The sequence below is a fragment of the Diabrotica undecimpunctata genome, chromosome 10 (assembly GCF_040954645.1).
Source record: "Diabrotica undecimpunctata isolate CICGRU chromosome 10, icDiaUnde3, whole genome shotgun sequence".
NCBI lineage: Eukaryota > Metazoa > Arthropoda > Insecta > Coleoptera > Chrysomelidae > Diabrotica > Diabrotica undecimpunctata.
In genome coordinates this window covers 45,407,350-45,434,038 of record NC_092812.1, presented here as the reverse complement: position 1 = coordinate 45,434,038, position 26,689 = coordinate 45,407,350, and the positions used below count along the sequence as shown (strand labels likewise).

At 34.0% G+C, this 26,689-nt stretch overlaps 1 protein-coding gene across 3 annotated transcripts in view; it reads right to left on the bottom strand.

Moving 5' to 3' along the window:
- Positions 1–26,689, bottom strand: part of Rab32 (RAS oncogene family member Rab32) — a 59,941-nt gene that overhangs the window by 14,858 nt on the left and 18,394 nt on the right. Inside the window, exons 1-3 of one of the 3 annotated variants that reach the window (XM_072546165.1) lie at positions 25,681–26,189; positions 9,439–9,655; positions 4,615–4,796 (exon numbers count right to left, since the gene is read on the bottom strand). In XM_072546165.1, the coding sequence (XP_072402266.1) occupies positions 4,615–4,796; positions 9,439–9,655; positions 25,681–26,103 (822 nt within the window). In that variant the 5' untranslated portion in view covers positions 26,104–26,189. Of the gene's footprint in view, positions 1–4,614; positions 4,797–9,438; positions 9,656–17,927; positions 18,007–25,680; positions 26,190–26,689 lie in introns of those variants that run through there. The other 2 variants (XM_072546167.1, XM_072546166.1) reach the window with 2 other exon arrangements.

The following is a 26,689-nucleotide window of genomic DNA, read 5'->3' as shown; positions in this document are numbered from 1 at the left end:
CTGGTCGTTTGCGGTTGAGAATGTCTTCGTTCTAGAAGGATTGTCCAAGTGTATCTAGGGAACTGAAGAAGACACAACACTTGTTGCCAAAGCTAAAGCTAAGTTAATATTGACATTAGATCCATCCCTATATTTGCATGTAAAAGATGCTTGCACGGCGAAAGATGTATGGGATACGCTAAAAAAATTATTCGAAGATTCAGGTTTTTCGAGGAAAATAGGATTGCTTCGAACGCTGATATCTTTACGGTTGAAAAACTGCAATTCCATGGAATCATACGTTAATCAAGTGATCGAAACGGCTCAGAAATTGAATAGGACCGGCTTCAAGATTGATGACACGTGGGTGGGGTCATTACTTTTGGCGGGACTTCCAGAAAGGTATATGCCCATGATTCTAGCTATCGAACATTCAGGAATCGCTATTACCACCGTTGAAATTAAATCGAAATTGCTTGATATGCAGATAGACGGCGCTAGCAGTGGAAAGCAGAAAGCTTTTGCTACAAAGTCGAGTGAAGTTAGCACTAATCATGTCAAGAACGTCAACAAGAAAGACAAGAGAAATATAACCTGTTTTCGTTGTAAACAGAAAGGTCATTTCATGAATAAGTGCCCTAATGCTAATAATAATGCGTTTAGTGCAGTGTTTTTAAGTAGAAAATTTAAATCTACAGATTTTTATATCGAGGATGAAGCACGCATCTTACAGCTAGAAAAGATTGGTTGAGAAATATTCGAGATGGTAGTATGTCCAATATATCTGTGGCTAACAGTGAACTATTAACGGTAGAATGTGCTGGTGATATGATGATAACCACAATTGTTGATAATAAGAGATCTGAGGTAAGCATAAATAATATATCACATGTTCCTGATCTGACAACAAACCTTTTATCTGTTTCTCAACTGATAAAAAATGGAAATTATGTTATATTTAACAATGCAGGTTGCAAAATATACAATAAAAATGGATTGATTGCAACAGCTGATTTGATAGACAATGTATATCGTTTAAATTTTGAAATGCCCAATAAGCAGAAAGCTTTTATGGCAACTACAATTAGTAGTGAAACATGACACAGAAGATTTGGTCATATAAATTATAAAGACTTAAATCTAATGAAGAATGGTTTAGTAGACGGTATAAATTGCAACAGTAATATAACAAACAATGATGTATGCAAAGTATGTTGTGAAGAAAAGCAGACTAGACCCCCATTTAGTTACAGAGGTAATAGAGCTAGTGCTTGCTTGGAGATTATCCATGCTGACCTGTGTGGACCGATGGAGATGACTTCATTAGGAGGTTCTAGATATTTATTTATCCTTCATGATGATTTTAGTAAGATGTCTTTTGTATATTTCCAAAAGGGTAAAGATGAAACTTTTCAAAATTTTAAATCTTTAGTAGAAAAACAGAAGGATACTAAAATAAAGATTTTGAGAACCGATGGAGGTGGTGAATTTTGTAGTAATATTTTTAAAAATTTTCCAACAAGTAATGGAATCATTCATCAAAAGTCAAATCCTTATTCTCCACAACAAAATGGTGCTGTAGAACGATTAAACAGATCGATAGTGGAGAAAGCAAGGTGTCTTTTGTTTGACTCTGGCCTCGAAAAGATATTTTGGGCTGAAGCAGTCAACACTGCTGTTTATCTAAGAAACCGTTCAATTGTAACAGGTGTCACTAAAACTCCGATAGAAATTTGGACCAACAAAAAACCTGAAGTTGGTCATCTAAGAATCTTTGGATCTGAGGTAATGATGCTGATACCTAAAGAAAAAAGGTATAAATGGGACAAAAAATCAAAGAAAACTGTGTTTGTTGGTTATAGTGACAACATTAAAGGTTACAGATTATATGATCCCGAAATAAAAGATATTGTTATAAGTAGGGATGTAGTAATAAATGAAAAATCAGTTGATGTTTCAATCACAGTTGATGAAGAGTTGTCAGGATTATCAGATTCAGTGGGAGATAATCATGAATCATGTCAGGAACAAAATCATCATAATGAAAAGGACACATCGGTTGATGAAATTGCTGAAGACAACGATCCTGATTACTTATGTAACTTGCCAAACTTACCAGATGAAATCAGGAGATCAACCAGAATACCTAAGCCAAAAAGGTTTGATGATTTTGTGAGTTATTTGTGTTCGGATAGTGACTGTGATCCAGTTAGTGTCGAGGATGCCATGTCAAGACCAGATAGTAATCTATGGTTAGCGGCTATGACAGAAGAACTGCAGTCTTTCCAGGATAACGCAGCATGGGAAGTGGTTGATGTTCCCGAAGATGGTTGTGTAGTGAAGTGTAAGTGGGTATACAAACGAAAGGTTGACAACTTAGGTAAAGTGAAATATCGTGCAAGACTGGTAGCAAAGGGTTACACTCAAAAGTTTGGAGTTGATTATAATGAAACCTTTTCTCCAGTCATAAGGCATTCTACATTAAGACTTTTATTTGCCCTGTCAGCAAATTTGAATTTGGATATTTTTCATCTTGATGTAGCTACGGCTTTTCTAAATGGTGATCTAAAGGAAAATGTTTTCATGACTATACCTGAAGGTTTAGAAGTCGAAAATAACAAAATTTTAAGGCTTAAGAAAGCCATATACGGTTTAAAACAGTCAGCTAGGTCTTGGTATGAAAAAATCGATAACTTCTTAATTAATCTAGGTTATAAGCAATCTGATTATGAGCCATGTCTGTACACAAAGATGAAAAATAGTCTAAAAACCATTATTTCTGTTTATGTTGATGATTTTTTTATTTTTTCTAACGATTCAGATGAATCAGATAATTTAAAATTGAAATTAAATGAATGTTTCAAAATTAAAGATTTAGGAGAAATTAAGAATTGTTTAGGTATGAGAGTAACTCGTAATAAAGAGAATGGTGTTATAACTCTAGATCAAAAATCCTATATTGAACAATTGTTAAAAAGGTTCAATATGGAGGATTCAAAAGAAGTTGCTACCCCAATGGAGATTAGTTTAAGTTTGAATAGAGAAGATAATGCATCTCCTCAAGTGCCTTATCAGAATTTAATAGGTGGTCTTATGTATCTGTCAGTTTTGACAAGACCAGACATTTCATATTCTGTAAGTTATCTCAGTCAATTTAATAATTATCATTCAGAAACGCATTGGAAGCATGTAAAACGAATATTAAAATACTTAAAGGCTACAAAAGAGTATGGATTAAGTTTTTCAAAAAATGATAATTATTTAAAAGGTTATGTAGATGCGAGTTGGGGGAGTAATTCTCATGACAGAAAATCTTATACTGGTTTCTATTTTCAGTTTTCTGGTGGACCTATTGTCTGGGAAAGCAGAAAACAGAATAGTGTTTCTCTGTCAAGCACGGAAGCTGAATATATAGCAGTATCGGAAGCTGCTAAAGAGGCTATTTTTTTAAAGAATTTGTTGTATGAAATGTTGGGTATTGATGAAATTGTTATACTATATAATGATAATATGGGAGCTCAGAAACTAGCAATGAATCCTGTATTGAATAGAAGAACAAAACACATTGATATCCGATATCATTTTGTCAAAGAAGCTGTAAACAAAGGTTTGATAAAGCTGGAGTATTTAGACACAGCTAACATGCCAGCTGATCTCTTGACAAAAAGCTTGAGTCCTGTAAAACACAACAAGTTTTTGAAAGAGATTGGTTTAGTTAATGTAGTGTCAGAAATATTTGTTAAATAATATTTTTTAAATTTGTTTATCTAGTGGGAGTGTTGGATATAGATAAATAAATTTAAATATTTTCTAGCAGTGTCATCTATTGGCTACTTTACTAGTTGAATAATGTATCACTTTCCTTTTTTAGTGTAGTAGCAAAATTACAGTCATAGAGTAAACACGTGTTTCATTTTGTTCATCAAATCTCCATTTTTGTTCCAGAACTTTATAATTTCTCAATAAATATTTTATGGTATGCAGGATTGTTTAACAACTACATAACGTTGTATGTATTAAAAAAATTGCCAATTTTAATTTTTAACTGAATTATGACTTAGGTCACACTTACCTCGTTTATATTGCATACTGGGGTAAATGTGACCATGTGTACTGGGGCAACTGTGAACTTGCAAAACTTGCAGAAACTTGGACAATAAAAAAAGCCGATCAAAGCGTATAATGGCATTTGAAATGTGGGTCTACCATAGAATGTTGCGCATACTATAGACTGCCCATCGCACAAATAACTTAATTCTATCAGAACCTAACATAAAACCTAGACTCATCACAACTGTCAACCAAAATATACTGATATATTTTGGACATATAACTAGAAGAAGAGAAGGCATGGAGCGAATGATAGTTGAAGGTAACGCAGCGGGTAAAAGATCCAGAGGAAGAACTACTGTAAGATGGTAGGACCAAATAAAAAACATGACTGATTACTCATTCTCCGAAGCAAAACAACACGCACAGAAGAGAGATAATTGGTCAGAAATAATCAAACAAATTACATGACGCCACTACATCCTTACGAAGGAGAAAAGATAGAGGAGGATCAATTCATAAACGGTCTAATATTAAATACCTTGAAGACGTTACTTATATAAATTTTAAATCTTCTAAACTTACCTTATTCGCTAAAAGAACGCAGGGAATCTTTGATCCATCAGGTAGCTGGACTTTGCTGTCGAGATCTGCCTTCCAATTTGCTACAGATTCAAAAGTGGGCTTACGTGTCACATCAAAAACTATGAACGCTCCTACAGCTTCTTTATAATATACTCTTGTCATGTTTCCATAACGTTCTTGGCCTAAAAATAATAACTTATTATAGCATGATGATTCATTGATTGGTAATGCATTTGGTGATCTTTAGAAAGCATGTGATAGATTTTCCTGAGAGATTCTGTGGCGGGAACTGAATAAAAAAGTGATTACGTGAAGATTGTGTATTTATGATAGGGTTTCAACTAGTATTAGAACAGATGTTGGAGATACTAATAAATTTAAAGGATATTGTGTAGTGTATGCTGAGGAAAGGAGAAAATACAAGAAGGGAATTAGAGTCAAACTTGGAACAAAAGTATTAATTAAAATAGGTAAAAAGAAATAAGAATAATACTTACTCACAATGTCACATTCAATTTATTCTAATAAACAAAAAGTATGCGAAACCGGTCGTTGGTGGTATAATAAATTGATTGTGAGTAAGTCTTATTCTTATTTCCTTTTACCTATTTGAAATGGACTCACACAGGCAACATATTTAAGATTTAAAAGTATTAATGTTTGGTCTATACGGTCGATAAGGAAATAATCTTTCATTTTCTAGACGCTTTGGCACGGTGGAACATCTGCAAATAGTTAGAACTAGAATCCAGAAAATCATTTAATAAAACATCCCACTACACATGACTTGCTTAGACTAGCAATGCATTTTTGTCAGCGGGATTAGACACAAGATATTTTACTTTCATTGATGATATTTACATGAAATACTATTTTTCACATAAAAATCGAGGAGGACCTTAAAACAGATAAGAGTGTCACCTAGGTAAGAGTGTGAGACAAGGTGAGTCTGTCTCACCGAAATTTATTATATTGGATCTAGAAAATGTTTTTGAACAACTAAAATGATAAATAAAGGGTCTTAACATCGAAGTAAGCTTTGTAAACGACTTATTGTTCGCAGATGAACTTGTTTTGATAACCATAAATATCAGAAGAGCTTTAATCCATGATAAGTTAACTGAATGTAGTGTCAAAATAATAGGGGAGAGGGGACACCTTTTAACATTTTTTCCTACAGGAGCTCTGCCCGCTTCTAAAGAAAACAAACAATACTTCATTCTTCTGTAGCCCACTTGTATGTATTTTGTACAGTATGTGGATGTTTTTTCAACTATATGTTATAACACAATTTTTTTGTGAATTTTTTATTTTTTTAAACCAATGTTGAAAGCTACTTTTGAACATTGCATGGGGTACTTTTGAACAATATTAGCACACATTACATAAACCAACTGAACTTTATTAAAATAGTAAAAAAAAAGCAGGATATTAATTTATCGAAAATTAAATTGACTTTGGTCAAACCTAAATGAAATTAAAGATTGGGTTCTTTCGGTGCCCTTCGTATTGGAGGAAGATGGTTTCCGAATTACATCGTCTAATTGTATTGTGGAAATATCCTTGATTTCACTAGATGTTTTAATTCCTTGTAAAACCTTCTTTGTAACCTTAATTTTCTTTTCCTTGTCTATTTTCTGTTACTCCAAGGCTTTTTTTATGGTGTTTCAGTAAGAATTTTAGACCTGCCTTGCTTTTTACTGCGCGATTTTCCACTTGTAGCTGGTGCCTGGTCGAACAGCATCAACAGGAAATAATGAAGAGGCGGAAGCTTCAATAACAGTTGTATGTTGAGGAGTTCTAAAAGTACAAGCACTGGTTGATGGTTGCTTTTTAATAGTGGTGTTTGAGGCTTCTATGATTTATTCTACAATAGGCCTGCATGTGACGTTTTCTGTATCAAAGTTGAGAACGCATTTCTATTAAATGGCTATATTTCAGTTTTTTTGAAGCCTGCTACTATATTTTTGATTGTAAAAGAGTTCTCAAAAGCCTGGTCCGCAAGTTCTACAACAGTATGAATGGTAATGGTCTTATCGGGATGTGCGAGTATCCAATCATTTTGAGCTACCTTATATTTTGCCTTAAATGGTTCCATAACACATACATCAAACGGTTGTATCCTATGTCTGCATTGCGGAAGAAAGGGGACCATTATAATACCATTGGCTTTTGCATAAATAATGGCTTCCAGTGAGCAATGGCTTTTGTGGTTGTCTAGGAGAAGTAAAATTGGGTCAGTCCTAGTGCATTTAGTCTTAATTACCAAATGTTCCAGCGTTTTTAGAAAAAGCAATGCGGTCATCCATCCACTAGTTGGACTATTTACCAAGTCTAAACTACCAGATGGACAACAACCATAAAAGTATCATGAAACCTTACTCGAGGGAAAATAAAAACTGGTGGTACGGTATTGCCCGATGCGCTAACAATTCCTACCATTGTAACTGGCTGTCCACATTTGCCAGAAACAGCTTATCTATTCCACCTGGTTTATTCCTTTTTTTTTGAGATTATGTTCGGAGCTTGAACAATCATCATTACACCAGTTTCGTCGAGATTGAAAATCCTATTTGCAGCGAAAAGGTATTTCTGAAGAACTCTCTTGGACTTGTATTTTCTGGTTTCCGTAATGTTAGTGTTGATTGTCCCTTCATAAATCCCTTTACCCAATCCAAGCCTGCGATTTTATTAGTAACCCAAGAGTCTGGAAACTCTTTCCAGCCTTAAAGTAAATAATGAAAAATTATTAACTTCTACAGCGATGAAGTTAATTTATTGCATATTCGCAGGCCAATGTGCATAGAATTCTATAAGTCAAAACATAGTTTATTTGTGAGCCTAGAAATCAGTTCGACTCGAACCTCAGGAAGAAGCAGAACTGACGTGACAATGGCAAGTATGACCTTGCCGAAATGTCGTGAAAACAATGCTTTTTGCAAAATTTGTAGTCAAAACCAAAACAACTTAATGCGGAGTCAAACCCGGAAAACCACAGAAATCACATGTAGCTCCTGCGAATGGGCGGGATAGATCAGGCGTGTCTTAACGTTGAAGGCAGGGGATCGATCCTTAGCATACCATCCGCAATCGGATGGTATGGTAGAACGGATGAATAAGACCAATATCTTCCGTTCTTCACAATGGCCTACAGATCTGCTGTTAACGAATCAACAGGCCAGACACCAGCCAGAGTCCTATTCGGACGCGAGATGCAACTACCTTGTGATCTGGACTTTGGGTGTCGACCTGGAGAAGATGTAGCAGGTGAAGATTATGTGATCGAAATACGAGGAAGAATGGACGATGTACAAGCGTTGGTCCGTTCCCATCTTCAGGTCGCTATCTACCGAATGAAGAAACGGTACTATACGCAAGCCGAAAAGGGGTGCTTTAAGAAGAACGATAAAGTCTAGCTCTATAATCTCAAGAAGTGAAAAGGTTGTTCTCCCAAGTTGCAGCAGTTTTGGGAAGGTCCATACCTCATTATGGAGAAGATCAACGATGTCATTTACCGAATAAGCAAGATTCCGAGGGGGAAGCTGATGATAGTACACCATAACCTGTTGGCGTCCTTCGAAGGTGACCACGACGTAGATGAAGAAGTGGAAATAAACCAAGTCCAAGATGTGACTGATGGGGGCCTATGGAGGTACCGGTAAAGCAAGACGGCCCTTACTATCCCGGTCAGTATCAAAGACGCACCAGGGTTGGCATCCGTCATTCGAAGGAAGTTCGGTCGAGTTGCAGAACTTCAATGTCAAGTGCCAGCTCCCGGGAAAGCTTTGAAACTCCAAGATGTATCACGTTACCTTTTCTACCTGGTAACAAAAGACACTGCCCGTACCAACCTACCTACCGAAATTTATGGGAAGCCTTACTTCAGTTGAGAGAGCACGTACTAAAGTCCGACGTGCCAAAGTTGGAGTTCCGCCAATTAGATTGGAGGATTATCCGAAGTATGGTGGAGGAGATCTTTAAAGACACCGAAGTCCAGATGTTAGTCTGTTGCAATCCGCATAGTTAATGGTGCGGAGAGAAAACCGCCCCTTGTCATTTTTTTACAACTGGAAGTTTTAAAGTGGGTCCAGTTGCCGATACTAGCATATCGTTCCACTTCCAGTCCCGACAAGGTTCCAGGAGGAACCATCTTTTAAGAGGGGGGCAATGTTACGATAAATGTGAGTCATACCCTAAGCTGTAAACACGGGCCCCCTCTTGTACCTGCGATTGGAACTTTCCAGATGAGGATCGAATAATATCGTTGGCGTTCCGACCGAAGGTCAAAGAAGCGGGCAGAAATTTCTAGATAAACAAATCAAGTATGAAACGGACGATTTGAGATTTAAAAGGACAGTCTGAAACAAGTGCCGATTAATAAATTGTTTACCGGTTTAAATTGTAACCGGTGTGAATGTCTTAAATAAATTATATAAGTGTAAATAAATTAATATTTAAGTGATTCTTTGTAGATTAAATAAATAAATGTATGTGAATAAACTTGTAAAGTGTTGTTAAATGTAGAACATTTTATAATAAATAAAGTCAATAAATTAAATTTATAAAAACAGTTCACTATTTTAAAGTTAAATTGAAAACCAATGTAATTAAAAATACATTAGTTTTACACACCAAAACACACTCTTTCCATTGTTTTATCACTGCTTATTGATTTTGACAGTCGTTGCTGGTTATATATATATATATATATATATATATATATATATATATATATATATATATATATATATATATATATATATATATATAGCACACACAAATATGTGACATTCATCTCTTTACTTAAATAAAATCCATTTATACCTGCTATATCCCATAATTGAAGCCTTATGAGAGTATTTTCATCCCAGTTGAGTACTTTTAACGCAAAATCTACTCCGATAGTAGCTCTGTAATGCTGCGTGAAAAATCGATGAACGTAGCGCTTTATTATTGAAGTTTTTCCTGTACCAAGATCTCCTATTACCAAGATTTTGTATAAGTGGTCCTTTGGTTTGCTGGTGGACTGATTTGCATTGGACTGTAATAAAACAAATATATTTTAACTATTTGATTTGAGAATAACTATCATATTAATTGGAAAAATGTATTTTTCAATGTTTAACTTTTATTTAGAAAAATAATATGGCTAAATATAATAAGAAAAAACAACTAAAGAACGAATTTATTTTCTACTAGCATTTTTCAGTTTCATGTACTGTATGTTTTATGCAGTTAATCCAAACTATATTTAGGTGTTATTTTCCTAAAGCATCATTCCAAAACGTAAAAAAGCATGTTCTGAATTGAGTTAATTTAGTTTCAAAAACCTAATTAATATTCCTGGAGTGCATTTAAAGTTGTGTCAATTTAGAAATGAAGTTGAAGTTAAAATTAGTTTTGTCTAACTTTTGATATGTATTCATATGTAGGTATTATCTGTAAAAATTTCTACAATACTGATTTTTTACATGACAGCTACCGTATACGAGAATGTTGAGTATGTAACCAGAAACAAATCATCGATAAAAAATATTATTTGTTGATGTTTTGATTTAAGCGCGAAAGTACCTAAATTTAGACCCCGGTCCCAAAGCGGACCCTCAGTCTTCCTGATTCTCCATGCACTCCACTCTATTGGGAAGGCCATAAACATTAATTTATGCTTTCGCTGCTATGTATTGGAGCGTTTGCTGCGTCACTCGGACAAACTGTGGCACAATGAGATGACAACAAACGTTTTGAGTGCCATCAAACAGTTAAGACCGACCTAATTTTTAATTGTTACTGACAGGATACTGAAAGATAAGTGATAATCTCTATATACATTCTTTAATGGGAAGGATTGAGGATCATGTTTGTATCCAAGTTATTTTATTTCGACGTTTATCGAAAAGTTTATTTTAATTATAAATCTGATGATATGGTTGCTCAAATCAGGCCTCATGTTTGTTTCCAAATTGAACCTTGCATTTTTAATGTAGACGTTTCCATCGCATATAACGTATTCGTTTTGTGTATCAGAATACTTACACCAAAACCAAAGCAGAAGGGATGGAGTCCATCAAAAATGAAAGAAGCTGTAGAGGCTATTAAAAGTAAAAAAGATGGGTTGAAAAAAAGCAAATTAACAGTATAAAGTACCGAAAACTACGCTAATGAGATTATCCAACATGAAATACGGCGCTTCATAGGAAGCAGAGAATGTTAATAAGTGCAGACGTACAGTGGGCTCGACTTTTTTAAAACGCCATTAAGCTAAATTGTCAGAAAGAAAACCATTTGGTACATCTTACAGACTTTGAAGACCTACAATCAATCAGGATAACAAATTGGAGAAGTGCGGTTATGGACAGAAGAAAATGGAGAAAAAAAGTGAAAAAATTAAAGATAGAGGTTTTAGGATAGCCTTAGGATAACCGTTAGAAACATTAGAAGAATTTGTTTTGTTCTGAGCTGAGCAGAACAAAAAACTTAAATAAAAAAAAGTAAATAAGTATTAGTAATGACAAAACAACGAATATTAGATACATACAAAAGCCCATCGAATCAATAAAACTCATTAATAAAGACGTGACCGATGTACATAAAGATAATGAGAGAAGTTCGCTAGGGTAACGTATTCTTCCTGCTGCTCTTTAATATCTATAGTGAAGTGGTATTTAAAGCAGCGATCTGAGATTCAATAGAGGATATAGGGGAGATCCGTTTACCGTAGGACACCTTGTACCTAGGGACATCAATAGATTTCTTTTAAATTTGGCGCTATAAGTGCCACAAGCGAACTTCTCGGTCTTTTGTTGTCAACAACTTGATCGTACCCGAAACTGTCGGCCATTTTGAATGTTCACGTCAGTAGTTACGGATATGTTGTGCATATATATCATGGGTACTTACTTGCCAGCTAAGGTGTATTTACTTATTTTGCTGTTTTTTGATAGATTACTTAATCAGCTTACATAACCTTACTTCTTTAATAATAACTAGCGGACCAACTCGACATCGAGTTTTTTAAATGAAATTTTTATTTTGCGAGAAAAATTAAGAGATCAATACAAACAATATAAGCAAGAATATACATAACATTCATCAATAATAATGCAAGTAAAAAAAAAAGTGATTATGGAAGTCGACCTCAAAACCGGAATGCAATTTTTAGTTCATCAAATGTCGACATGGATATCATTTAGCAGTTAATTTTGCATGCTGATCACAAATCCGGTATCAGATTTGCTCTATCTTGACGTTTTATGCGCGTTTCGGGTCACTTCCGGTGTCGGATCGCAACCGGAAGTACATATTTAGATTCGTCTCGACGAGACCTTTCGATCCATATATACATTGTGAGGTCTAAATTTTTGTACCAAAAGTATATCTTGACAATCTCATACGTAATACTAATAATATTCCGAAAAAATATTTTAATTATCTAATATGGTTTTTGAGTAAAGTGGTGGACAAGAAAAGGGCTTAGCGTTTTAGTATATAAGATTAAGAGATCAATACAAACAATATAAGCAAGAATATACATAACATTCATTAATAATAATGCAAGTAAAAAAAAGTGATTATGGAAGTCGACCTCAAAACCGGAATGCAATTTTTAGTTCATCAAATGTCGACATGGATATCATTTAGCAGTTAATTTTGCATGCTGATCACGAATCCGGTGTCAGATTTGCTCTATCTTGACGTTTTATGCGCGTTTCGGGTCACTTCCGGTGTCGGATCGCAACCGGAAGTACATATTTAGATTCGTCTCGACGAGACCTGTCGATCCATATATACATTGTGGGGTCTAAATTTTTGTACCAAAAGTATATCTTGACAATCTCATACGTAATACTAATAATATTCCGAAAAAATATTTTAATTATCTGATATGGTTTTTGAGTAAAGTGGTGGACAAGAAAAGAGCTTAGCGTTTTAGTATATAAGATTTTGTTCCTTAGAAAACTCATATTTTTATGCCTTGGGACAGTCCCAAGGTACAAGCTATTATATGGCTTAAAAGTTTACTTTAGTGCAAATATTTTTGTAGTTTTAGATGCCACGAAGTAAGAACAAAGTAATTAAACATAAGCCCAATATGGATAACATCAAAGAAGCTATAAAGAAGTTTATGAAACAACGATGGTCAATTCGAAAGGCAATAAAGAATTTAATGTTTCAGAATCTTTGATAGACCGATATGTCAAGAAGAACAAAAAAGCGAAAATACAACAGTCATGTACAATCCCAATAATGCTGTAAAAAGGGTGTTAACTGATAAGAGCAGTTAGTTACATATTGGTTGAAAACATCCAAATTTCACTTTGGCATTTGAAAAGAGTAATTTCTGAAGTTAGAATATAAATATGCAGTTATTTAGAACAAGGCCTACCCCAAGTTTTCTAAACACAAATAAAGCAGCTGGAAACACGTTTTGTGACTCTTTTCTCAAATGACACCAGAATCCAAGTCTACGAAACCCAGAAGCTTGGTTCGTCCTACAGCTGTTAACCAGGCTAACATTTCTGTGTTTTTTCAAAAATACAGGGACTTGCTGCTCAAACACAATTTCAATTCTGAAAACATATACAATGTAGACGAGTCTGAGCTGTCTACTGTGCACACCCCCATTAAAGTCTTAGCTCCAAAAGGAGCAAAACAAGTGGGCAACGTGACATGTGCCTCCTTGTATGACATTTTCAAGAAAACATCTTAAGCCCCACATGATTAATGACGCACCCCAGAAACATTGGTTTTTGCTACTCTCAATGGGTGGTCCAACGCTGAAAAGATTGAAGATTTTTTAAACCATTTCATAAATAATGGCGGACCCAATGTGGGCGGACCCACGAGAGTATTAAAATTATAAAGGCTAAAAAAAAAACAGCGTAGTCATATTTATGTACCTACATTTCCTCCTCATACAAGCCACGAGCTACAACCCTCTGTTTTTGGCCCACTGAAGAAATACTACAGCAAGCTTGCAACGATTGGCTCTTGCATCATCCAGGAACGCCACTGACTATTTATAACGTCGCAGAGTGTTTTGGACTGTTTTTCTTATGGCGTTTACACTTTCTAACATACAAAATGGTTTTAACGTGAGGGGAATATGGTCATTTAATGATGAAATTTTTAGTGAAGACGAGTTTATGAGCTCTTTTGTTACCGATAGACCTCTGCTGGATGAGGAAACTGGTTTAGATGCGCCAAATGTGGTGTCAAACACCACTGATTCTCAAGAGAATGTAGCTTTACCTGGCTCATCGAATCCGTTCAATGTCCAATAACAAATAGAAGGTAATTCCAGTACCATCTACATCCACAGGTACAAAAAAATATGCTAAAAAGATAATCTATTGTCACCACAAGTGATTAGACATTACCCAATGACCTAGCCAAGAAAAACATAGTCTCGAAACAAAAAGTGTAAGAATAGGGTGTAAACCGATACACCTGAGAAACAGAAGTTGGAAGAGTTAGCCACAAAAAAGGAAAACCAAAGTAAAGAAAAAAGGCAAAACCCTAAAAAAGCGATCTTGTAAGAGAAAAAAATACGAGACTAGTTCTGAGGAAGACATTAATCTAAAGTTAGAGAGCGATGACGATCCGTGTGCCGATATGCAAGAAGAATATAATTTTGTGCAGGATGGGGAGAAAATTATTACATTACAATAAGGAAAGAAGACTGAATTCAATGTATAAATTGCACCAGTTATGAAAATTACTGTCAAAAATGTGAGAAAGCGTAAGTCCAAAAATGGCTTAAACTAAAGATGTGTTCCAAAGATTACTGACTGTTGCTAAAACTATAATATTAGTATCTGTCAGAGTATTATATTATCAGTATTATCACAAATAAAGGATATTTATCACAATGTTTTTAATTTATTAAGTATCACCCCAACAAAAATCAATACTTCAAGTTAATTAAGACAAAAGTTTTGTGGGGTTGAAGAAAAGTGTTAAGGTACAAGGATCTCTCCTACGTAACGAGAAATTTTACATAATTTACCTTTATAAACGATAGAGTAATAATCCTGCATACGTTGCTTAAATTGAAATAAATTTAAAGTAAACTAAGTGCATGGTTATCATTAAATCAGCAGTTGCAAACATACAACTGCTACATCGATTTAGACATTCAGATAACATAATATACTCAGCGGGCTAGCTCGACGCTGCTGGAGTATTCAAAAGAATTAATTTTTTTTTTGATGCATACTAAAGGTTGGACGCTTAAGTTGTTGGCTTGATATTAAAAAACTCTATTTTGAAGTAGAGCTTATGGGGTTTAGGAGATTAAACCCAGTCCTGTCTACATGTATGTAAATGAGTGTATGGAGTTTTGGAATTTTGTAGAATAATTAGTTTACACTGGACACAATTCCAATACAGCGGTGAGGTATTAGATGCATAATATACGGTATTTTAATATCGGATAAAAGTTTTTTTGCAAGTAAACACGGGTCTATGTTTAAAGATTTGTCTATATTACGCTTCGATTAACAATCTTCATTCTTTTAATGAAAGATGTGTATAAAATATGAGTAGGTTGGTGAAATATACAGGGTGCGCCAAACCTCTAGCTTTCTTTTATTACGGCTAAATTATGGAGTATATAAAAAATGTTAATAACAACTGATGTATATCAAAGACGTCTATATTTTAAAATTAATTTCGATTATACAGGGTCAGTCGGAACATCGGAATGAATCAAAGTTGTGTTTTTTTAAATAGGACACCCTATATTTTAAAGAAGTTTTTATAAAGTATTATAGGTCTAAAGTTAATAATTTGCGAAATATTTACAGTTTTATTGAGGAAAATGGTAATATTTAAAGTGCTGTGGATCAGTTTTCGAAAGTAATAAAAATGGATATGACATATCAAAGTTTTTCTAGTGTAGTGTCATTTTTAAATAATTTAATACCTCAGAGTGGTCACCATACAATATACAGTGATCATTATTTTCAAATACAAAATTTTCTCATTTTTTAAAACGAAACACCCTGTATATAATTATTGTATTTTGTAGAAAATATTGCAGGCTTTACTTAATTATATAGTTGTATATACCTATCGTGTTTGGATTTGTAGATATTTAGAGAGTAACTATAGATTTTAAGCTTTTGCAGATTTTTTATTATTAAATTTATATACTTACATATTTATAACAAACAAATCTACCAACTAATATAAAAGAAATAAAAATTGTAAAAATTATAACCTAACTAGCCTTATATAAATCCAAGTAATAAAGATTAAATAAAACGTATGCTAGTAAAAATTAGTTCCAAAATAATATTTCCCTAAGTGATAACCTATATAAATGCACTATTAACAATTCTTACAAATGTTCAAAATATTGCCCATTATGTTCAAGACACAGTCCTATATGGTTAATAAACGACTGTCGAACGTCTTGTATTTCAGATCCAACGCTGGCAAAAGCATTTTGTGTACGAATTTTCATATTATCCCGTGTTGTGGGTTCGTCGTTGTATACTATATTATTGATGTGCCCCAAAAAAAAATAGTTCAGTGGAGTTAGTCCTGGAGATCTTGGGCCATTCAACAGTTCCACCATATCCAATCTTCTAACTAGGTTGGCGATCACTTCTTGAAACGCTTCCCTATCTTTTGCAACGTGAACTATTTGTTCAACACTAAGATTAGTCCAATCTCTGATATTCCTTAGCCAACATTTTTTGTACTATGTGGTGTTGCTCCGTCTTGTTAAAACCACGAACCTATTTTTTTTTTGAACCTATTCTCTATCCTTCCATTGTTGGATGTAGGTCTCCCCCAGTTCTCTCCATCTTTCCTATCTTGAGCTGTTCTCTGCCATGTGGGACCTCCGTGTTTCCTGATGTCATCTTTCCACCTCATCTGTGGTCTGCCTCTTGATCTCTTTGCATTGTATGGACGCCACTTTCCGATGGCATTGTTCCATCGTCCGTCTTGGAGACGTTCATTGTGTCTAGCCCATTTCCATTTCAGTTTTGCTGCTTGTTCTATCGCGTTTACTGTCTTTGTTCTGGTTCTGATCCACTGGTTACTTTTTCTATCTTTAAGTGATATACCCAACATTTGTCTCTCCATCGCTCTTTGTGCCTTCCTTATCCTATCCAAATTGGCCTGTGTAAATGTCCATGTCTGTGCTCCGTAGGTGAGCACCGCTATTATATAGGAGTTATATACCTTGCTTCGTAAGTATAGAGGGATTGCTTGATTTTTTAGAACGTAAGAAAGTTTGCCGAACGCTGCCCATCCCATTCTTACTCGTCTCGATATTTCGGCTGTTTGATTTTCTCTGTTAGCTCTGATTGCTTGTCATAGATAGATATACTCATTTACCTGTTCTATTTTTTCTGTTTGTATTTTTATTGCCTCTTGGTCTTCCGTGTTTGTCATTACTTTTGTTTTGTTGAAGTTAATTTTTAGGCCTTTTTGCAGTGATTTTTCATTAAGTTCATTCAGCATTAATTCTAGTTCTTGTCGTTCCGAGGAGATCAGGAGTATATCATCCGCATATCTAAGGTGATTTAGGTACTTTCCGTTAATACATATTCCTCTGTTTTCCCAATCTGTTGATTTTATTATATCTTCGATTTTTATATATTTCAATAAATCATTACGTTTGCTCCTTACGCCACCTATTAACTTATTAACAAAGCATACGTTGGTTACTTCTGACATACCTGTCAAATTCAGACGTAATAATAAATTAATAATAAAATATAAATAAATATCATTTGATAGTAAATATAATTATTATATAAACTAAATAAGATGTTTAAAAATAATAATTATATTTATATGAAATTATTTTAAATCGAGAAGTGTCAAATAATTTAATTAGATGATTTATTATTGTTAGTAATTGGATAACATTTATGGCTTTTAAAATTTGACAATCGTTTAGACGAATCCAATCTTTCATTGGTAGATTTTCTTTTAATTTTTACTTCTCATTTGATTTCTGTATTTTATGAGTTATTTTTCATGCAGTTTTTAATTTACACCTACTTAGAATAAATATATGATGACTCGAAACGAATGATCGAGACTAATGATTCGATGTAAAGAACCGCTATTTACGCTTATGTTACGTGACGATCGCCTCAGATTTTTACTATAGAGAAAAAAATAATACAACGCCAGTATAGAAGCTTTGCTTCAAAAAAGGGAAATGAAAAAAATAAAGAAGGAGTAAGATCATGGATTTTAAGGAGCTTAAAAATATTGTATATTATTCGAATATGAACAATAAATTTTAGTTTTATATTATACTATTATGTATTTGCAAAAATACTTACTTTAAGCGTTGTTAAAGTTTTAAATTTTACAAGAGCCTCCATCTAATTTCTATTTTAGACTTCTTGAAAACTGACGATAAAAAATGCTGAAATAAGGCGCAGTTTTTATTGTAGGATCTAACAGTCGTTTGAAATTGTGGAAAATTATTTGATGACCTCTCCAGAATCGTTTATCTATAATGTTGATTCTAGAAATTTATTTAAGTAATTCGAAGGAAAGTTTTGTAAATGGTATTTTCCACAGATGAAACAAACAATCGACTAATATTGTAAAAGTTCAAAATCTTGGTATTTAATGTATTTTGCTGATGTGATGTTAGTAGAAAATACTGAAAGGGAATTAGAGGAAAGACTGAAACAGTGAAGACAAACGCTCGCAGAATAACTTTAGTTTTAAACTTTTTTTAAGTAGGATAAAAACTCCGCTAAGCCAGACCCAACCCTAGGGCCTCATCATCAACAGATGAGGAGACCCGTGCCTAGGATATAGTCAAAATCTAGAGGAAGAAAACCTTAATTAAAAATTACCTAGTCCTCCTGGTTGGGGGTTAAGGCGATGGGTCTGCAGCTCATCACTTATAAAAAATCACAGTCACAAAATTCTTTAAGACATCCCCGAAAAAGAACTGTCAGAAAAATAAACAAAAACTAGCAATCAAAAGAACTTTACGAATGAAATATTCAAGGGCTAACAATAAAAAGTGAAGTATTTAAAGAAAGAAAACGGTTCGATATGGATATACAACCAAAAGAGAAACGAGGCCGAGGAGGAGTTTCTCTAGCAGTTATAAAAAATGCATAAGAAAACAGAATGAAGGTGCTTCTGATTGGAGACTTAAATGACATAAGTGGATCCAAGGTAAATGGTCCAGTAGTAAGAAGCAAAACAGAAATTGTAAATAACAATGGGGAAAGACTCATCGACCTATGTGAACAACAGATGCTGATAATTTTAAATGGATGGTTTCCACATAAAGGCATTCGTAAGTATACTTGGACACAACCCATTCAAAAATGTAATCTTAAAACATGTAATTGTGGTACATAAAACTTATTTTCCCTAAAAACACTATATAGAATCAACAGATTAGCTGAGGAAAATGGAACCCCAATGAATACCATCAAATATTTTATTATATATAAAAATTACTATCAAATATTTTGACACTTTGAGAAATGACTTCAAAATTCCTACAACAGATAAGACTAGCTCCGAAATATAATATAATAAGAGAATAGTCGCCGAATGCAATTTACGATAATATAAAGAGATGTATATACGCAGCGTCAAATGAAACTCTTGGGGTAAAAGTAGTCTCTACAAGATACAGGAACAACTCACCATGGTGGAATGAAGACTTAAGGACATTTGTGAATGAAAAGAAAGCTACTAATGGGAAATGGCTAAGTAAAGAAAATATGCAGGATAGAATAATCTATAACCACAAGAAGAGAAGTGTACAGAAAGAGATAACAAGAGAAAAAAATAAGTATTATAAGCAAACAAAGCATGAAACGTTATCAAAGGAATGCGGAAATAACAGAAAGACACTGTAGGAATAAACCTGATTCCAATGGAAGAGTAAAAATCCCATTACGAAAACCTCTTAAGAGAAAATAGAGCAGAATTTCTAAATTTCTATGAAAGTCATTCAATCAACCTAACACGAATTCAGCAGCGAGTAATTATAGACTCAGCAAATATAACTAAAGCCCTACATTAAATAAAAAATGGAAAAGCACCAGGATTGGGAAATGTACCAATAGAACTTTTATAGGCGACTCTATCGGAAATGTCCGAAATTGTGACATGTATATTTAGTAAATGTTTAAATAGAAAGCAGCCGCCCAATGAACGAAACAAACCAATTATTTCACCAATTAAAAAAAAAGAAAGCTTGTGCAACCACACAAAATATCGCGGAATTAGTGTTGTTTGTAAAATAGCTCGGCTGTATGGTTTGAGACCGGGATGCGGATGAGTCATGTGCTGATGATATATTAACTCTAAAGCATCTTATTGAAAATAGAACGAAGAAGGTCAGTACACCTAATATTTATAGACCTACAAAAGGTATACGATACAGTTTCACTACGTAAGTTGTGAGTAAGTATGCAAAATTTGGAGCTACTAAAACTTTGCACAGGTAACACTTATTTTTAGCTAGATGATGATTACTATAAGGAAGATTTCGGATTACCCGTGGTCTCGTCCTTATCTTCATTATTAGCAAATATATTCATGGGGGATTTCGACCACAACATTGTACACAAACAAGCCAATTGTTCTCCATTTTGCCTCATTGACAAGAAGTACTGAATTATTTCTGATGGACATCAACAATAAAGACGAAATTGGCCATGGAAAAAGAACAACAACAACATAACAACACTAGCGGAGTAATAGGAAGCGGAGACATCGCCTACAACTCACACGCAATACATATGCAACATGCAATACACAATCATATAAACCATGTTACACAACATACGTTACACAATCACGGCTACGATACACATTACAGAAACATAATATAACACAAAAAACATACAGAACAGTCAGATTTTGATATTCCGAGGGTAAAAACACCACCCCCAAAATTTCTTTAACCATAAGCATGTCCTTGCCTATAAAATTGACATTTTGAAAGACATGATCTATCAAACTCGTTTGGTTATACCGTTGTATTTCCCTGAAATTTAATATATATAATATACCAATTCATACCGAAAAGTATATCAATAGATGAAAGAATTGCCGAAAGACCTCATATCTTTTTCTAAAATGAAAAAAATGTGTTAAAGAGAAATACAAATCAAGAGAAAACGCAATAAACAGCATAATCCAACTATTCAAAACAAGATTCATTTGATTCTAAGCTTTAAATTAGGCTAGTTAATCAGTGTAGCTATTATTTTAAATGTGATGTTCCTGCGTATGGATTTCGTAAGACTTCGATTATATTGAAGTAGTGTTGGTTTCTAGTAATACTTTCCAGGGTTTGTTTATAGTAACCGTATCATACGCCTTTTGTAAGTCCATAACCTTGGTGTGAATTTCATCATTTGTGCTTGATTTTTTCTATCTTATTTCTTCGCCTTCAATATAATTATGGTTAAGTGGTTAAGTTAAAAATCGTTAGTGGTTAAGTTAAAAATGTATCCATATTTTTCGTTAGAGAAGTGTGTTCCTATTTTTTTGATAATATTGGTAGTGAAAAATAGGGCAGAAGTGGATAATAAAGTGAGAAATGAGCAGGAATTATAATAGTGACATGTTAATTGAAATGTGTGAAAGGACATACCAATATACCTGACAAAAATCACCAAAAATTAAAAATCTTAAAATCAATTATAGATTACGTTGTAATAAGACAAGATATTAAAATAACAAGTTCATGAAGACAGAACAGCATACAGAAGAATAACATGTAGTTTAGACCATTATATGATAAAATCAACGATAATATTTCGGTTTGGACACAAAGAAACAGAAAGATCAACAGACATACCACCCACAAAAAAAATATTAGCAAAAAAAAAAGTATAACGTAAATAGTTTAATTCATGAAAGTAAATACAATGTTGCTATTAGGTGGATCGAGTAGCTTAATAGTACTCAAGCCGCCAACCTGTCCAGATAAAAAAGAAGCACGCTCAAAGAAACCCTCACAAAATCTTGGATACAGGACAGAAAGATTAGCGAGGAAAGAGACTATGAGAAATAATACTGAATTACGATTAGCATACTGGAATATTGAACCGCAGACAAAAAAAGATTAAGAGATACTGATAGAAAGTGCCACCCATAAAATCGATATATGCTCACTCTCGAAAACTAGGAAAAAAAGAAAAAAGAAATTAAAATATTAAAATCCCCTACTCATTTACAGCGAAAAAGATAAAGGAGATTTTTCAACCTCAGGTGTGGGCTTTTTATGGCACGAGAAATTTGAAAACGAGATAGAAGATATCAGCACAGAATCATGAAAACGACTTTGTCTATGGAATCTTCAGACATAAGCAAATCGTAAGCTTAAACTGAAGACTTTTATAATAGTCTCCAAAATGCAATGAAAAGGATACAAAAAAATTTACAAATAGTAATTCTTGGAGATCGTAACACAAGAGTAGGAAATAACAACACAGAGAATACGAGCAATATAAACAGCGATTTAAAACACAAACATTTGAGAAAAACCAACACGGTTTACCCCACGTATCTCAACATGAGGTTACGATCCAGGCGCTCTTAGATTGCTGATACAAGAACTAGATATAATGAAAGCCGATGTAATAGCGATTCAAGAGATTAGGTGGGCTGGTTCTGAGATTATCGAAAGAAGAGACTGCATTATATGCTAGAGCGGAGATACCACCCGACACGAGTTTGGCAGTGGTTTTATAGTTAGTAAAAAAGCAAATCACTTAGTCCTTTAAACTTTAAACCCATAAAACAAGAGAATATGTTATCTACGTATTTAATTATAGCTTATTTAGTGTACACGCACCTACGGAAGCAAAAGAAGATGACGAAAAAGATGAATTCTATGATACCTTGAAAAAAAATATGATCAAAGCCAACATCATGACGTGAAAATATTTGCTGGAGACCGTCAAATTTTGCAGCCAACTATAGTACGTGAGAGCTTCCATGAAAAGTTAAACGATAACGGGTTGAGACTAATAAGCTTTGCAAGCACCAAAACATGATAGAAGGAGGAACAAGATTTCTCCATAAAAACATACACAAAGGAACATGGAAATCGGCTGACAACGAAACCGGTAACCAGATATATTACATCCTGATAAATGCAATCCGATCTCATGGACATCTGGAGCCACCGAGGTTTAAACATAGATAGGTATCACTTTCTTGTTATTGCAAAAATCAGAGGAAGAATATCAAATCTAAAGAAGGATAACCAAGTAAAATAAGATATAATTAATGTGGACAATCTGCGCATTGAAACCGTTACGAGAGAGTGTAGAAGACAAATGGATGAGGGAATGGAGAGTCTGGAGGAAGGGAAATATGTTAAGGAATTGTGGACAAAATGTAGAAACCTAATAATTGAGAAGTCAACAGATATATTGAGGAAAACCAATTTAAAAAACGAATGGTTTGAGTGCCACGAAGCAAAAGAGAACAAAAATAGAGCATACCGTAAGATAAATCAAGCACAACAACATCGTTTGTTCTACAAAAATATCAACAAAATGAGAAAAGAGTCAAGAACAGGGAGCTATAAGTATGGGGAAGGAAATATCCTAAACGATACGGTTCCAGTCTTGAACCGATGGGTTGAAATTTTCGACGTAAAATGGAGCTGACCATCATATGAAAGAAGCAGATAACATCCTAGCAGATCAAATTGAAATCTATTCAACCCAATCAAAAGACCCAAATAAATTAAGGAGGTTGCCCAAGCCATTAAAAAGCTTAAGAATAATAAATAACCAGGAACTGATCAAATTTTTGGTGAGATCTACAGGAATGGTGGCGACGTCTTGCTACAGATACTGCATAAACTTTGATTTTTTATCTGGCAAAATGGGTCTGTAAATGGTCTCAAGGCGTGATATGCAGTTACACAAAAAAAAAGGCGACCAGCTCCATTTTGACAACTACAGAGGTACAATCCTGTTAATAACTGCTTACAAAATACTAGCAAATACGAAAGGATACAGGTTTACACAGTGGGCATAATTGGAAAATACCATAGCCCATATTCACTCCTGAAAAACCAACAGCTGACCAGATTCATTCAATGAGACAGATCCTCGAGGAAACATTAGAAATTATAATTGAAACCCATACTTTTTTTTCGGCTTTAAGGCCGCGTACGCCAGTATCAAGAGAACAGATCCTACTATACTAATCAATGCGTAAGTTTGGTATACCAGAAAAACTTCGTTGTTCAACTTAAAAATAAGTGTTAAAATACCGGAAGAGAATTCCAGAAATTTTGAGATAAAGGATGGACTTGGACAAGGGGGTGCGCTGGCTTGCTTCCTATACAATATGGTCTTTGAAAAGTCGGAGACACGCGAATTATAGACGGCGCGGCGGTACTATTTACAGTACCGGTAAACCAACTCTTTAATGAACCAGGTATCATAACATTCATTAAAACACAGCGACTCAGATAGGCTGGACACGTAATACCAATCCCAGACAATACAATACCTGTAGGAAACAGAAACAGAGAGCGTCTGTGAATTAGATGGAGTTGAGATCGATTTAGGGGTATTAAAAATCAGATGACGATAATGAATATGATGATGATGGCAAACCGAACAGAATGGCGACGAATCTTAGAGCAAACGAATGATGATAATGAATTCTCGACGTAACAGCTTTAACATCGCCAGATATAGAGACAAATCGTTATATAAGTACGTCTAGTCAAAAAAAAACTATCTAAATCGCTGAAAAAACTAAAGCTGAAATGTATATGGAAACAAAATATCAAACGGTTGTATAAAAAACGCTTAGACGAAAAGTTTGAGACAAACCCAGTAACAAGCAAAGAAAATGTAAAGGAGATGTGGGTAAAAATACAATGTAACAAAATACAAGCTTCAAAATAAAGTATGGGAGTCAGCAAGATTAAGCGTAAAACAACAAAAATATCAATGATTCAACACCGAAATTAAAGATTTTGCATACAAGAAGAGGAAAGAATACCCCCCATACTGTGGCAATCAAATACGTGCCCCCTACTAGCAATATATAAATAAAAAAAATTACATCAATTCTAGGATAAGAAGCATATAAAGAGACAGAATAGAAACAGGACCATGGTTACCTTATATAAAAGAACTTTACAGTAGATACATTATTAGATCTCGGAAGTAGTAGTAGAATAAGAAAAAAATGATGACGACAATATGGAAATCCAGCATTACAATAACAACACACAAAAAGGAAATAATAAAAATCATACCAATTATAGTACGATCATCTTGTTCAACATAATTATTAAATTACTAACAGGGATAAATGTGCCAATAAGATTAATGAAAAATATACAAAAGTGAAAAGCAACAAGGCTTTTGATAAAGTAAATCAACTATAAATGCTATATTTATAGCCAGACAAATTAATGAAAAAGCATTAAAATCTAACAAATCTGCCTGCCTATGTTCTTTGTAGATCTGACTAAAGACTTTGATTGAAGAGCAGCAGTAAAAATAGAAATATTAATTACGAAGGATTAATACGTACCTGAAGAAAATGTACAGAAACATTGAAATTCCTCAGTAAAACAAAAATTAATGAAATTAAAAAACACAAATATTCAATTAAAACAAATAACAAGTAGGGTAGATGGTAAAATTCAATAAATAAATAAGAAACACTACATTTTAAAAGTCTGCTTTGATGAAGAAATTAAAATTACTTTTCTGTTAGTTCCAAAACAACTATAAAAAAGCAGCGAAGAATAAAAACCACTCACAATAATTATTATAAAGTACTAAGCTATGTGTAAAACCAATTAAAAACAGTACAACTCGCTCGTCTAGATTATTTTACTAATGATTTCATAAATTATCATCCTGATCAAATAAAAACTACATGAAAAATATGTAGAGGCTTAATTTTTAATAATTATTCTAAAACGTTATGCTCAAATAAGGTCTGTAGAAGTCTCAACATCACATAATTAACAAAAAACTACTTTTTACAAAGTCATTAAATGGCGTTGAAAAAAATAAAAATGTAAGATAAAAAGTAGATGCGGGTTACCGTATTTGGAGGTTGGTCCATAATAAGTTCACCATAAGCAGTCATGTCCGTAAAATCCTCTAACGATTTTGTGCGTTCCAATGCTGATTGGTACCCAACACTGTGACTCCTAGCGGATGCCTTCGTCAAATTGTCCGCGCTTTGCCAAGATAAATCAGTATCCGACACAGATCGTGTCAAAAAAAAATTGTCCCTATCTGGCGTGTGCCGTTCGTCGGACGAAGTACTAGGGAGAGGCACCTTGGCTAGTTCCCTAATTTCTCTCCTGGTAGTAATCTTGTTTCTCGACTTAAATCTCTTAGACAGGATCAGCATCCGCTGTTTAACTCTCGGTGACAGGGGTATCGGAATTCTCTTCGATCGCCTGCTTCTCTCTTCTTTGCCTCTGTTTTGTGTGCTCTCGTTTTCGGTGTCACTTTTCATTTTAACTGGTAGTCGTTATTAACTCGAGACATACCTAACGATAATGACCGTCAAGTGTCGCAACGAGACTGAAACGTTTGCTTTCATGGGCATTAATTACCTAGTAATCATGGCGGGGAGGAAAGTTTGAACACGTTAAGGTGGGGAATTTTTATCCTATTCCTACATAACACCGGGTGAAGTGATATTTCCCAGGAACTGTTAACTTATATATAAAAGATATACCAGGAGCTTGTCAAAAATATTTTAACCAAAACAAAACGACAGAGGCAATTTGCGGAAACTAACATTTTTAATTTAAATTCATTAATTTGTTATCGCTAAAAAACATTTTTAAAACAAACATTAATAAAATAAATAAACACCAACTGTTTCCTACATTTTGTAATTTAATTGTAGAGATAACAAAATTGGGATCTAATAATTAATATATTCACGGTAATTCTGTATGTATACGGGGTATTTAATTAATAGGAAGAGATATTAAAAATTGTGAGCGAATATATAAATAATCATCATCACCTGTGGTACTACAGCCACAGTTGAGCCTCAATTGCCACTCAAATCTTTCTCACGTCCTTGTGTC